The following is a 15,296-nucleotide window of genomic DNA, read 5'->3' on the forward strand; positions in this document are numbered from 1 at the left end:
AGGTGTTATGACTGGACGTTCAATCACATATGTTCAATGTATGATCAGTGTAGAGAGTTTACACACGGAAATGCTAAGGGTTAGGGCATTCTTTAAGTGAATGCATCTGTCAAATGTTCCAGTAGCATATATTGATCCTGGCCATTACTCTCTCACACGAGCGACAGATCTGAACAAAACTTAATTTATATAATGATATTTTTCTGTTTTTGAATGATAAAGGAAAATGAAGAAAGCCTATTGAACCATTAAATGTTATGTGTAGGTGTGTCCAAGCACCTAGCTTCATCGGTGATCTTGCGTTCCTGAGGCTCTTGATAGTTAGTTACCTTATTAAGTTGGTAACAGGCACAGCTCAAACACGTAGGGGGTTACAGCTGTTACTGTGGTTTTAGATTTAGCTACTCAGAAAGAAATTTCCATGTAGCACGGGCTATGGTGAGCCCATAAAGGGGTTAGAGTACTGACCTGGTTTATATCAAAGTGTTGGATGTTGCTGAGGTAGGAAGGTAACTCCGTGAGGAGGGTGAAGAAGAAGTAGTTGGAGCCCACGTAACACATTATCGCCGCCCACATCGGACGAGACATCATGATCGCCTTCCATGGGATCACTTTAATCTTAAGTTGGATAGAAGATTCAAGTTTGAGATACAGAAATACAATCAGATACAAAAGGAAATTCAATCAGAGTTTTGACAGTTCCTTTCAAGAAATACAAATTTGAAGCACGATGGCAGTTCCTGAATTACAGACCAGTTAGGTTTAAACTTGATGTAATGCAATTGAAGAACAACCATTTGTGTAAGCATTATATTTCTGACAAAGCTGCACACAGATTTTGAATTTAATGATAAAATTTACACTTAATTCCCAGAACATATTAATGTGATCAGAAAGTCGCTGGATGTTGCCATGCCATGCGTGGGAGCGCGCTCAAGCTCGAAATCCCCCAGTCTTTTTTTGTTGTGCCTGCTGTTAACATGTCAATGAGGACATATCGTGTGTGCCAATAATTCTCTTCTATACGTTGTTGACGCTATCTTCCTGTACCGGGATTCATAAAGCACACAAAATGTACGAAAACTGTACCTCTTTTAATCAATCATTGTAGCTGAGTCTATAAACTTAAGAGTTTACGAACACAGAAATTGTATTAATTCATCCATAACAATAACAACCATGGGTTAAGGGCAGCCTCGTAATACTTCGGGGCTCGTAAATTATTGAGTAAATAGACAAAATCGCCCATTTCAAACTCCTCCATCCATTTCCTCCCATCATTTTACTTTCTCCTTACGTTCGGCTTTTTTTTTTTTAGATAATATAAATTAAGTATTTTTAAATCCTCAAAAATAGACTCAAAATCTCCGAGGTTAACTGCACATTTCTTAGATAGTTTGTCTGTATTCCATAGCACGGCGTCCAGAAGTGACCTGGGTATCACAGGGGGCCCAGACCAGGGCAAGCTGTAAGGTAAAGTGTAGAATCATAGTAACTCTTATTACTCTTCTTGTTATGCATCTCGGTATTCTCTTACGTGGAATATTTATGCTTTGCTTTCTTGGCTAAAGAGCGCTACTAATCTTGGCAACCATATTTTTTTATGCATTTGCATTTAGCTATTTCATCATCGTTCAGCTGGTAAGTCTATTACTATGCCATCGGCATAGAAGACTACAGTTGTCAGTATTAGCTACTACTACATTTAGTAATTTGCAGTAATTTACTATTACTACATAACTACTTATGCTAGATTTGTTACGATTTTATTAAATTTTAACGTATAAGTCGTCTTATAGCGAATTTGAGTAATCTGTCAATTATGTTTCACCCCATTTTAGTATCATCGGAAAATTTGCTAATGTTGCTGTTCAAACTTTTCAAAATCAATTACATACATGGTAATTAGAAGGACAGGGGTCACATAACATCCCAGGATACATTAAAACATATCATAAGAATAAAGGCAACTGAAAATAGCCTATTGGCTCACGTAAGGCAGCTCCTATTTATATCCACTTGGCACAACTTCAAACTCACATTTGTCTCCATTTATGCTAACCCTGTGCTTTCTCTTGAATAACCATGTCCAAATCAAACTAAACATTATACTATTCAATACCATAGACCACTACTTTCCTAATCAGCCTCTATGAGTTATAGTATGAAAGGCTTTGCTCAAATCAAGACAAATATCGTCTCAATTTCTGTCTCACTATAAACTGCTCAAACATGCTCGAAAAGAATGATAGTAAATGTTTTTAACGTGAAATTTTAAAGTTAGTTTAAATATTCGTCAGATCGTTTAACTTCTATATGGAAATATTGTTGGAATTGGTAATTGCACATATCATTCGTACAAATCTGGGTGTGACGATTAGTAAATAATATTAGGAACAGAATGTATAAATCTCTCACCTTACTTGTGGCAAGAGAATCCTCATTGGACTGGATGTAGCTTAGCTCGGCAGGAGAGATCCTTGGGTGGAACTTGGGCGTGTCGTGGACGAGGAGGAACCACGGCACGCACCAGATCAGGCCTACCACCCCGAGCACGTAGAAGGTGGATGGCCACCCTCCCAGGAACTCCGAGTCACACAACCACCCACTTCCCACAGAGCCCACAATCACGCCCACCTGCATCCCTGATGAGAGGAGTGGTGATCTTCAGCACATGACTGTGCCTTAATCAGACGAAGGGAAACCTTCCTACATCCCCCTTCCTTACATGCATTTTATATTTTCTGAAGAAATACCATCTCTCATCCCACTCTCCTTTGACATTTACATATATTTTTTCTTGTACTGAATCCTTGCTAATCGAGTATTGTAGCCTATTTTGTATTTGTACTAATTCAAAGCAAGTTAGATTTTCTGTGTGTTGAGCAAACATAAACGATGATGCTTAGTTTGTCTCGGGCATGCGGCGCCTGCGCACATTTCCATCCGATATTTGTAAATACGTTCCAGGGAAAGTGCTCGTACTAGGGAAGAGGTCTGAAGATGAGGAGTGACTTTAAAAATCCGCTCTCCTACCTGAAGGTCGGAGCGACCGAGAAAGAACCGTGTAGCATCACATCTACAAGGGATGCAAAGTAGTCAGCTGAGCTGGGTTACTCCACTATCACTTTCCCTCTCTTTCACCTGCACCTTCCCTCTCCTTCTCCTCCACCTTTCCTCTCCTTCACCTGCACCTTTCCCTCTCCTTCATCCCCCTTGACTTCATCCCTGTAATCATCCTGTCCTAATAAATTAACATGACAAACAAACATTTAATCATGTAGAAAATAATATGCTTGATGAATCTTAGCGAGGATGAAGTCGGGTATATAGTGTTATTATAATCTCCTGCTAGGCAGAAGATCCTGCCTGTTCACTTTACCGACTATTCGCCAATGTATCTGCATGCTCCATCATAAGGAATCAACATCAACAACAACAACAATACGTGTTCAGAAGCCTCAGTGTCTAGACAAGGCCCCCCTCTACTATCCAAGACACCAGGACACCTGCTGCCTGGGCAGAGACCCAGCGCCATTCACTAACTGCTTGTTTAATTGCCGACCGATGGTTACCCACGACATGAGCGCCATCTACGCTGGCCTGGCCTGCATATATAAGGAGCTCACCGACATCCAGTCCTCAAGGCACTGCGGGCTCACCATAGCCCGTGTTACTTGGAACTTTTTGTTCCAGGTAGCGAATCTTTTAACAACAACAGTCCAGTCCTCAGAATACACTTTGTGCTCTCAAGCAGTAACATACACTGTCGCCTCACCAGGAAACAGTAGATGTGTACAGCTTTTGTATATTGTATTAATTTGCACCATTCTTTTGCTTAACGTAAAAACTCACCTGTGTTTATATTTCTATTATATTGTATATAGTATTATCGCCAAGTGGATAAGGAACTATGTTTTGCATATTATTAAAGTAATTTTTGTTATATTAAACGTTTTAAGTGTTTATTCTCTTTGCATTACCTACTGCTCTCACACAGTACAGGTCACAAGCAGTCTTATTTACTTTGTTACTTTTTTATTATTAATGTGATGGCACAACACCAGCCAGAATAGCCACTGCTCTATTTTCAAATTAATGACAGAATAGCAAGATTGGAAATTAGCAATATTTGTGATTTCGTGCCAAGACGAGGCTTGGGGTCTCGACCCCGACCCGCCCATGACTATCCCCAGACAAAGACCAGTCACCCTACAAAGCTTGGTGAAGCTGCTCTAAGCGTGTGACCTCCAACTTTGATGCACAGACAGACACAGACACATTCATTTCTATAGAAACAAGACATACCAATCGTTTCGTAACGTGACCAACTTTAAATGTAAACTCACCAGAATACACGATGGAGGCGAGCTTGGCCTTGTCTTGAGGCGGCATCCACGTAGCCAGGAGATGACACAAGGCCGGGAAGGTGACACCCTGCAGACATGTCACGTGTGAAAGAAGGTCTTACAACATACATGTCACCTGTCACATCTGTTGGCCTTGGGGCCCTACTAGTCATCAACCTCCTCGAGACTTGTAATCTTCGGTATCTCTCGGTCTATTTTGACTGAGCGTTATCTCTGTCATGCCATTTGCATCCGTTCACATTAGATTCGACTTCAGATTTTTTTACCACCATTTTATTATCTTCTGGTTGAATACATAATTTTTATAATTACTATTTTTGTATACTGTGGTGCAATTTGTATTTGCGAGTGAACTTAACCTCCATTTTCTCCTAATCAAATTGTTAAGATAATCCCATGCTGGACAAAGTACAAATATTTTGTACCAGGTTTTGTGAAACCTGATAGTTAAATAAAAAGTTGTTTGCTGGATACAGTAGTAGTGGTTAGAAGTGTTGGGTATTAATATTTAGTATGTATATTCTATAACTCTGAGTTATCATGTGAGAGGAGGGTACAGTTCAACTCGACCTATGGTACGCATACCCCTTGGACTCTGTGGTACTCGTATTCAAGACAGAATCCCTGATATAAAGGTATATATTAAATATAAGTATCATTTAATATATTTAGGGATATACTCATCAGTTAAATATAGGTGTAAATTAAATACAGAGATATATTATCCCTGTATTTACCTCTGTATATCCTTGTTATACAGGGGTAATTTAAGAATAGTCTATCGCAGTCTCGGTGATATTGATTTTAGTCGTAAACTCAGTGCGAGTATACTATTTAATTTTGAGGTCCTAGCCCGTGACGTACCTGAATAGCGCCCTGCACAATCCTGATGAAGATAAAGAGCTCTAGGGACGCCCAGGCGCAGACAGGGTTCAGGAGGGTGAGGAGGGAGCCGAGGAAGACGCTGAGGCCAAACACAATGCGGCTCCCGAAGTACTCCGCTGCCCTTCCCCCCAAGATCTGCGTGGTAGCGTACCCCCAGTAGAACGACCCCAGAACCAGTCCTTGTGTCTGCTCGTTCCAGTCGAAGTCCCCTTCCTGAGTGAACATGAGAATTAGACAGGATATAATTTTTTCCCCAAATGATTTGTCATGGAATCAGTGAATGGCTCGATAATGATTTAATGTCGGTGATCTGGGTAAGTATTATTAGGGATTCCTCTTAAGCGTGACGCTGTCGTTATTACCAAGGATAGGTAATCATAATGTGATTTTTAAATCACTTTTTTTACCTTTTCATTCATCTGAAAACTAAATATGCCCGTATTTATGTGAGCATAAAAGACGTTTATCTTTTTCATAAATAGTGTTTTCTTAACACACGAGGACAAAACGAGCGTTCGTGAATGTATTGTTCCATTTATTATATACGAAAAAGTTCAATTTGACTGAGGACATAATCGACCTGCGTTAAAATATTATTCATCCTACTTAATGACAGCCAGCTTATATTTTACTCTTGATAAACAAATATGAAGAACTGTCAATTTTGTTTCCAAAGAAATCAATAATTGCATTACCTCTCTAAACCCTTTTACCACTCTGGTAAGGGCGCACACTCCAGTAAGGACTCGTGGCATCCGAGTGTACTTTGGCATGCTGGCTCTTTTCAGAGAGCTCTTCACTAGATGCTGTCACTAGATGTTGGTCCTCTTCAGAGAACTGTTCACATGATACTGGTCCTCTTCAGAGAACTGTTCACAAGATACTGGTCCTCTTCAGAGAACTGTTCACAAGATGCTGGTTCTCTTCAGAGAACTGTTCACAAGATGCTGGTCCTCTTCAGAGAACTCTTCACTAGATGCTGGTTCACTTCTGAGAACTCTTCACTTGATCTTGGTCCAGTTCAGAAAACTCTTCACTAGTGCTGGTACACTTCAGAAAACACTTCACCACATGCTGGTCCTCTTCAGAGAACTCTTCACTAGATGTGGATCACTTCAGAGAACTCTTCACTAGATGTGGATCACTTCAGAAAACTCTTCATTAGATGTTGATCACTTCAGAGAACTCTTCACTAGATGTGGATCTTTTCAGAGAACTCTTCACTAGATGTGGATCACTTCAGAAAACTCTTCATTAGATGTTGATCACTTCAGAGAACACTTCACTAGATGTGGATCACTTCAGAGAACACTTCACTAGATGTGGATCACTTCAGAGAACACTTCACTAGATGTGGATCACTTCAGAGAACACTTCACTAGATGTGGATCACTTCAGAGAACACTTCACTAGATGTGGATCACTTCAGAGAACACTTCACTAGATGTGGATCACTTCAGAGAACACTTCACTAGATGTGGATCACTTCAGAGAACTCTTCACTAGATGTGGATCACTTCAGACAACTCTTCATTAGATGTGGATCACTTCAGAGAACACTTCACTAGATGTGGGTCACTTCAGAGAACACTTCACTAGATGTTGATCACTTCAGAGAACACTTCACTAGATGTGGATCACTTCAGAGAACACTTCACTAGATGTGGATCACTTCAGAGAACACTTCACTAGATGTGGATCACTTCAGAGAACACTTCACTAGATGTGGGTCACTTCAGAGAACACTTCACTAGATGTGGGTCACTTCAGAGAACACTTCACTAGATGTGGATCACTTCAGAGAACACTTCACTAGATGTGGATCACTTGGACCAATCAACACTTCTGACTTATTGTTTGGGACGGGAGAAAGATGCATGATGATGACCTGTGCAACGCCTGACCGTGTCGTCCTGGCACAATTACTTTTATTTACCCCAACCTCTCTAGTCGTTCACAACCTCTCTAGTCGTTCACAACCTCTCTAGTCGTTCACAACCTCTCTAGTCGTTCACAACCTCTCTAGTCGTTCACAACCTCTCTAATCGTTCACAACCTCTCTAGTCGTTCACAACCTCTCTAGTCGTTCACAACCTCTCTAGTCGTTCACAACCTCTCTAGTCGTTCACAACCTCTCTAGTCGTTCACAACCTCTCTAGTCGTTCACAACCTCTCTAGTCGTTCACAACCTCTCTAGTCGTTCACAACCTCTCTAGTCGTTCACAACCTCTCTAGTCGTTCACAACCTCTCTAGTCGTTCACAACCTCTCTAGTCGTTCACAACCTCTCTAGTCGTTCACAACCTCTCTAGTCGTTCACAACCTCTCTAGTCGTTCACAACCTCTCTAGTCGTTAACAACCTCTCTAGTCGTTCACAACCTCTCTAGTCGTTCACAACCTCTCTAGTCGTTCACAACCTCTCTAGTCGTTCACAACCTCTCTAGTCGTTCACAACCTCTCTAGTCGTTCATAACCTCCCTAGTCGTTCACAACCTCCCTAGTCGTTCACATCCTCCCAAGTCGTTCACAACCTCCCTAGTCGTTCATAACTTCTCTAGGCGTTCACAACCTCCCAAGTCGTTCACATCCTCCATATTCGTTCACATCCTCCCTAGTCGTTCACATGCTCCCTAGTCGTTCACAACCTTCCTAGTCGTTCATAACCTCCCTAGTCGTTCACAACCTCCCTAGTCGTTCACAACCTCCCTAGTCGTTCACAACCTCCCTAGTCGTTCACATCCTCCCAAGTCGTTCACAACCTTCCTAGTCGTTCACAACCTCCCTAGTCGTTCACAACCTCCCTAGTCGTTCACAACCTCCCTAGTCGTTCACATCCTCCCTAGTCGTTCACAACTTCTCTAGGCGTTCACAACCTCCCTAGTCGTTCACATCCTCCCTAGTCGTTCACATCCTCCCTAGTCGTTCACAACCTTCCTAGTCGTTCACAACCTCCCTAGTCGTTCACAACCACCCTAGTCGTTCACAACCTCCCTAGTCGTTCACAACCACCCTAGTCGTTCACAACCTCCCTAGTCGTTCACAACCTTCCTAGTCGTTCACAACCTCCCAAGTCGTTCACAGCCTCCCAAGTCGTTCACATCCTCCCAAATCGTTCACAACTTCTCTAGTCGTTCACAACCTCCCTAGTCGTTCACATCCTCCCTAGTCGTTCACAACCTCCCTAGTCGTTCATAACCTCCCTAGTCATTCACAACCTCCCTAGTCGTTCACAACCTCCCTAGTCGTTCACAACCTCCCTAGTCGTTCACAACCTCCCAAGTCGTTCACAACCTCCCAAGTCGTTCACATCCTCCCTAGTCGTTCACAACCTCTTTATTCGTTCACAACATCCCTAGTCGTTCACAACCTCCCTAATCGTTCACAACCTCCCTAGTCGTTCACAACCTCCCTAGTCGTTCACAACCTCCCAAGTCGTTCACACCTCCCAAGTCGTTCACAACCTCCCTAGTCGTTCACAACCTCTCTAGTCGTTCACAACCTCCCTAGTCGTTCACAACTTCTATAGTTGTTCACAACCTCCCTAGTCGTTCACATCCTCCCTAGTCGTTCACAACCTTCCTAGTCGTTCATAACCTCCCTAGTCGTTCACAACCTCCCTAGTCGTTCACAACCTCCCTAATCGTTCACAACCTCCCTAGTCGTTCACAACCTCCCTAGTCGTTCACAACCTCCCAAGTCGTTCACATCCTCCCAAGTCGTTCACAACCTCCCTGGTCGTTCACATCCTCCCTAGCCGTTCACAACCTTCCTAGTCGTTCATAACCTCTCTAGTCGTTCACAACCTCTCTAGTCGTTCACAACCTCCCTAGTCGTTCACAACCTCCCTAGTCGTTCACAACCTACCTAGTCGTTCACAACCTCCCTAGTCGTTCACAACCTCCCAAGTCGTTCACAATCTCCCAAGTCGTTCACAACCTCCCTAGTCGTTCACAACCTCCCAAGTCGTTCACAACCTCTCTAGTTGTTCACAACCTCTCTAGTCGTTCACAACCTCTCTAGTCGTTCACAACCTCTCTAGTTGCTCACAACCTCTCTAGACGTTCACAACCTCTCTAGACGTTCACAACCTCTCTAGTCGTTCACAACCTCTCTAGTTGTTCACAACCTCTCTAGACGTTCACAACCTACCTAGTCGTTCACAACCTCTCTAGACGTTCACAACCTACCTAGTCGTTCACAACCTCCCTAGTCGTTCACAACCTCCCAAGTCGTTCACAACCTCTCTAGTCGTTCACAACCTCCCAAGTCGTTCACAACCTCTCTAGTCGTTCACAACCTCTCTAGTTGTTCACAACCTCTCTAGTCGTTCACAACCTCTCTAGTTGCTCACAACCTCTCTAGACGTTCACAACCTCTCTAGTCGTTCACAACCTCCCTAGTCATTCACAATCTCCCTAGTCGTTAACAACCTCCCTTGTCGTTCAAAACCTCCCTAGTCGTTCACAACCTCCCTAGTCGTTCACAACCTCCCTAGTCGTTCACAACCTCCCTAGTCGTTCACAACCTCCCAAGTCGTTCACAACCTCCCAAGTCGTTCACATCCTCCCTAGTCGTTCACATCCTCTTTATTCGTTCACAACCTCTTTATTCGTTCACAACCTCCCTAGTCGTTCACAACCTCCCTAGTCGTTCACAACCTCCCTAGTCGTTCACAACCTCCCTAGTCGTTCACAACCTCCCTAGTCGTTCACAACCTACCTAGTCGTTCACAACCTCCCTAGTCGTTCACAACCTCCCTAGTCGTTCACAACCTCTCTAGTCGTTCACAACCTCTCTAGTTGTTCACAACCTCTCTAGTCGTTCACAACCTCCCTAGTCGTTCACAACCTCCCAAGTCGTTCACGCCTCCCAAGTCGGTCACAACCTCCCTAGTCGTTCACAACCTCTCTAGTCGTTCACAACCTCCCTAGTCGTTCACAACCTCCCTAGTCGTTCACAACCTCCCTAGTCGTTCACAACCTCCCTAGTCGTTCACAACCTCCCTAGTTGTTCACAACCTCCCTAGTCGTTCACAACCTCCTTAGTCGTTCACAACCGCTCTAGTCGTTCACAACCTCTCTAGTCGTTCACAACCTCCCTAGTCGTTCACAACCTCCCTAGTCGTTCACAACCTACCTAGTCGTTCACAACCTCCCTAGTCGTTCACAACCTCCCTAGTCGTTCACAACTTCCCTAGTCGTTCACAACCTCCCTAGTCGTTCACAACCTCCCTAGTCGTTCACAACTTCCCTAGTCGTTCACAACCTCCCTAGTCGTTCACAACCTCCCTAGTCGTTCACAACCTACCTAGTCGTTCACAACCTCCCTAGTCGTTCACAACCTCCCTAGTCGTTCACAACCTCTCTAGTCGTTCACAACCTCCCTAGTCGTTCACAACCTCCCTAGTCGTTCACAACCTACCTAGTCGTTCACAACCTACCTAGTCGTTCACAACCTCCCTAGTCGTTCACAACCTCTCTAGTCGTTCACAACCTCCCTAGTCGTTCACAACCTCCCTAGTCGTTCACAACCTCCCTAGTCGTTCTCAACCTCCCTAGTCGTTCACAACCTCTCTAGTCGTTCACAACCTCCCTAGTCGTTCACAACCTCCCTAGTCGTTCACAACCTACCTAGTCGTTCACAACCTCCCTAGTCGTTCACAACCTCTCTAGTCGTTCACAACCTCCCTAGTCGTTCACAACCTCCCTAGTCGTTCACAACCTCTCGTGTACCGCTCATCATTTTTGCTTTCCATTCTTGATTGTATTTTCTAAAGTTCCTTCCATCCTTACAAGTAAATGAGTTGAAATATTTTCATCATTAACATGTAAATACGAACCTCGCCTCTCACACGGTTGCTGGAACATGCACCTTCCTTGAGCTAGGCTAACAAAGTTCACCAGCACGACACGTGTCTCTTACCGTCTGACCGGTGTCGCCCGACGTGTCGTTATTGCCTCCGTTGTCCGGGAGAGGGCATGTGTCGTCAAAGGTCTTGTTGGTGGTGTTGGAGACGCGTATACCCACCATGGCCACGATGGCGATGGACAAGTTCATCCGCATGGCGAACTGTATAGCCACACCCAGGCAGGAGACCGCCGTCAGGGTGTGCCGCACCCCCCAGCCCTCACTGCCTGCAGAAACACACACACGCACACTTTAACTTACAAGGAATCAAAGCAAGTTGCAGTGAACAGTTAAGGTGTAGATATGTAGGGAACGTTTTGAGTGTAGCATCACCTTAACCTATAATTCCTGATACATCTATCGAACCATATAAAAAGAATTATATCATAAGTATCTATAAGGAGTCTGATTGAATTATGCGTATGCAGACGATGAGTCACAACGTGGCTGACGATATGGTGACTAAACCACACACCGGAAGATGAAGAGATGACAACGTTTAGGTCCGTTTTGGACTATTATGAAGTAGATTGTCCATCTTCATCTTCTAGTGTGTGGTTTGGTCATCTTAGACATGCATATCTTTTAACTAGTTTAGCTTTGTCTATAGCAAAATGCTTTATATAAAACAAACAATAAGTGTCTCACTAACTTTCTTCAGCAGTATGTCCGTCGCTTTCCCCCACCATGAGGGAGGAGTTCCCATCTCCCAGCTTCGTTGAGTCATTAATAATAAATATTCCATGGCGAAACTCAGGATGGCTGGGGCGATCCCCAGGTTGGCTGGGGCGAACGCCATGTTGGCTGGGGCGATCCCCAGGTTGGCTGGGGCGATCCCCAGGTTGGTTGGGGTGATCCCCAGGTTGGCTGGTGCGATCCCCAGGTTGGCTGGGGCGAACGCCATGTTGGCTGGGGCGATCCCCAGGTTGGCTGGGGCGATCCCCAGGTTGGCTGGTGCGATCACCAGGTTGGCTGGGGCGATCCCCAGGTTGGAGGAAGCTGGGAGCGACGGTATTACTGTGTTTCCAAAACCGTCTCTCCTGCGGAGGTGTGGAGATGTTACTGTCAACCTCTGTGATGGTGCTGAGGGAAGACTCCCTCCTGAGTAACATCTTGCTTGTATTGACGCTTTTCTTAACCGCTTCTGTGCGAAATAACAATCAACGAGGTCATTGAGGGCTAGGGTGACTATAAGAAGAAGGCATTACAAGCCATAACGAATATTTAGCACTTAAAAGTTATATGATAATAAGGATTCAGGATAGGACGGGAGAGGAATGTTGCCCAACCACTTGGACGGTTGGGGATTGATCGCCGACCTGAAAAAAGCGTGGCAATCGCTCTACCGTCCAGTCCAAGTGGTTGGGATTTAACATATATAGTGCAATTTAAATACGATATTCAATTTAGTCATTAGGTGGGGGAGGGGGTAAATTTCAAAGTGTCTTGGGGGGAGGGGTGTAAATTTTAGTGTGTCATTGAGGCAGTAAATTTCAGCAGATCATTTGGGTAGTAAATTTCAGTGGGTCGTTAAGGGAGTAAATTTCAACAGGTCATTAGCACAGTAAATTTCAGTAGGTCATTAGGGACAGTAAATTTCAGTGGGTCGTTAAGGGAGTAAATTTCAACAGGTCATTAGCACAGTAAATTTCAGTAGGTCATTAGGGACAGTAAATTTCAGTGGGTCGTTAAGGGAGTAAATTTCAGCAGATCATTAGGGCAGTAAATTTCAGCAGGTTATTAGGGGAGTAAATTTCAATGGTTCATTAGGGGAGTAAATTTCAATGGTTCATTAGGGGAGTAAATTTCAATGGGTCATTAGGGGAGCAAATTTCCACGGGTCATTAAGGGAGTAAATTTCAGCAGGTCGTTATTGGAGTATATTTCAGCCATGCTACAATGATGATACAAATATATAGTCAAAGTGACAAGAAGTGATAAGGAAGAACAATATCACCGAAACCCTGAAAAAGTGTATTAGGGAGCAGCATTATGATGTGGAAGGGACAAAGGAAGTTACGAGCACACAAAACGTGTTAGAGTTGGCAATGAAAACAGATGTGTTTTCTCCCTTATAAGATCAAATAGAAACGTTTTCGAACCTATTTGAAGTGATCCCAAGTTTCTGGCTGTACCGTACATGCTCCCTCCAGGAGACCACAGAGAGCTATAAGCAACATAACCAGCGGTTCTGCTGAATATATATGAAGTTTGAAAAACAAAAGAGAATACAAGAAACCGCTCGGATTTTGTTACAATAACTAGTAAGGTGAGAATATATTTACATTTGACATGACAGGTTAAGCAGCATAGAAACACACTCTATGCTATGACATGACTAAGATATAATGCTATAATGCAAGGAGAGACTCTGTTATTAAACTTTGACTACACTGTACCTTTGATAATGTATTGACAAACGAGAGCGTTCGGAATGATTACTTCATCACTTTACTTTCACTTTACTATCACATGTCTTGTACACATAAGTGGACAGAAGACATCGGTCATGGTGACAAATTATGCTAAGTACCTTGATTATGGAAGTCTGTGTGCTGAGCTACATACTTCTGCTGGCAGTCACAGTACCACCCAGCCTCCACTTGGCTACGCTGTGCTCTGAGTAAGACTCCACGCTCTATACTGGCTTGTGAGGCGGGAGTTCTGATATGCTTCTAATCTTCAGACTGATAATTCTGAGTGGCATTTTATATATATGTAAGCACTCGTCCACACTATTATCTCCCATCAGTTAAGCCTTGACAAATTTAAAAGCAGCCACTTCACTGAAGTTGCTAATTCTTCAATACCAGCTCTAGAATAATAAAACTCCCATCCCTAGCATACACGTCAAATCTGCCATGGTATTGTCCCAGTTGTCTCTTAAGGATATGGTTGGCAGTTGATCCTAAATACCTTAACTCGACTGCCATTACTGTTTCCAGTCATTATTTAGTTTGCCATTTAAGATACATTTTTATTTACATGGCATGTTTACATTGATTTACGTCAGACTAGGGGAATGTCAATGTTATTTATTTCATGCGAGATGTTAGTGTTGTTTTGATACTGAAATCTGTAACTATAATGAATACTGGAACACTTGATGATATATTGGACTTGAACCCAAGATTGACCATGTAATGTATCAATTATACAATGTATGTATGTGATGTAACTATATACAGGGGGCCTGTGATGTAACTACGAGGGGCCTCGTAGCCTGGTGGATAGCGCGCGGGACTCGTAATTCTGTGGCGCGGGTTCGATTCCCACACGAGGCAGAAACAAATGGGCAAAGTTTCTTTCACCCTGAATGCCCCTGTTACCTAGCAGTAAATAGGTACCTGGGAGTTAAGTCAGCTGTCACGGGCTGCTTCCTGATGGTGGAGGCCTGGTCGAGGACCGGGCCGCGGGGACACTAAAGCCCCGAAATCATCTCAAGATAATCTCAAGATATAACCTGAGTTTGTAAAAGCATGTTGACCAGACCACACACTAGAAGGTGAAGGGACGAAGACGTTTCGGTCCGTCCTGGACCATCATCAAGTCGATTGAGAATGTATATATATGTGTATATATATATATATATATATATATATATATATATATATATATATATATATATTATATATATATTGTTTTTGGATAAAGAAAAGAATTGAATAACTGAAGAATATATTACACTAATTACAAAATCGCACAACGTTTCGAACCTCCATGGTTCATTCTCAAGTGAAAAGAAATTACAGAACTCGTTAATTTATACCAGTACGGGGTCAGGTGATAATACAAGTACAATAAAGATAAAGACAAAGGGGATACATAGGGGATAAATGGGGGACGAAGCATACAAAGATTAATCAGGTATAATTGGCCTGTTATGTTGAGCAGTGTCTTCTGTGTTGGCATCGTTATGTTCCGGTCTTGTCCTTACTCTCATGGTGGGTAGAGTAAATAGTTCCGTGATTTGGGTGTTCATGGTAGGTTGTTCTATTCTTATGTGAATTGCTTCAAGAATTTATTATCTTCTTACATCTTGTGTTTTGTTTATTATACAGGTATTTTGGTTCAACATTTCTCTTGTTAGGGTTATGTCATGGGCTTGTCTCATGTGATTCCTAGAGGCACCGG

At 43.2% G+C, this 15,296-nt stretch overlaps 1 protein-coding gene across 3 annotated transcripts in view; it reads right to left on the reverse strand.

The window, feature by feature from the left end:
• Positions 1-13,838, reverse strand: part of LOC123758031 (sialin) — a 28,476-nt gene extending 14,638 nt beyond the window's left edge. For 2 of the 3 annotated variants that reach the window (XM_069338964.1, XM_069338965.1), the window contains exons 1-7: positions 13,696-13,838; positions 11,815-12,306; positions 11,178-11,389; positions 5,235-5,468; positions 4,350-4,437; positions 2,419-2,645; positions 469-618 (exon numbers count right to left, since the gene is read on the reverse strand). In XM_069338964.1, the coding sequence (XP_069195065.1) occupies positions 469-618; positions 2,419-2,645; positions 4,350-4,437; positions 5,235-5,468; positions 11,178-11,389; positions 11,815-12,274 (1,371 nt within the window). In that variant the 5' untranslated portion in view covers positions 12,275-12,306; positions 13,696-13,838. The remainder of the gene's footprint in view (positions 1-468; positions 619-2,418; positions 2,646-4,349; positions 4,438-5,234; positions 5,469-11,177; positions 11,390-11,814; positions 12,307-13,695) is intronic. The other variant, XM_069338967.1, reaches the window with a different exon arrangement.
• Positions 13,839-15,296: the final 1,458 nt, after the last annotated feature.

This window comes from Procambarus clarkii, chromosome 40, assembly GCF_040958095.1.
Source record: "Procambarus clarkii isolate CNS0578487 chromosome 40, FALCON_Pclarkii_2.0, whole genome shotgun sequence".
Lineage (NCBI taxonomy): Eukaryota > Metazoa > Arthropoda > Malacostraca > Decapoda > Cambaridae > Procambarus > Procambarus clarkii.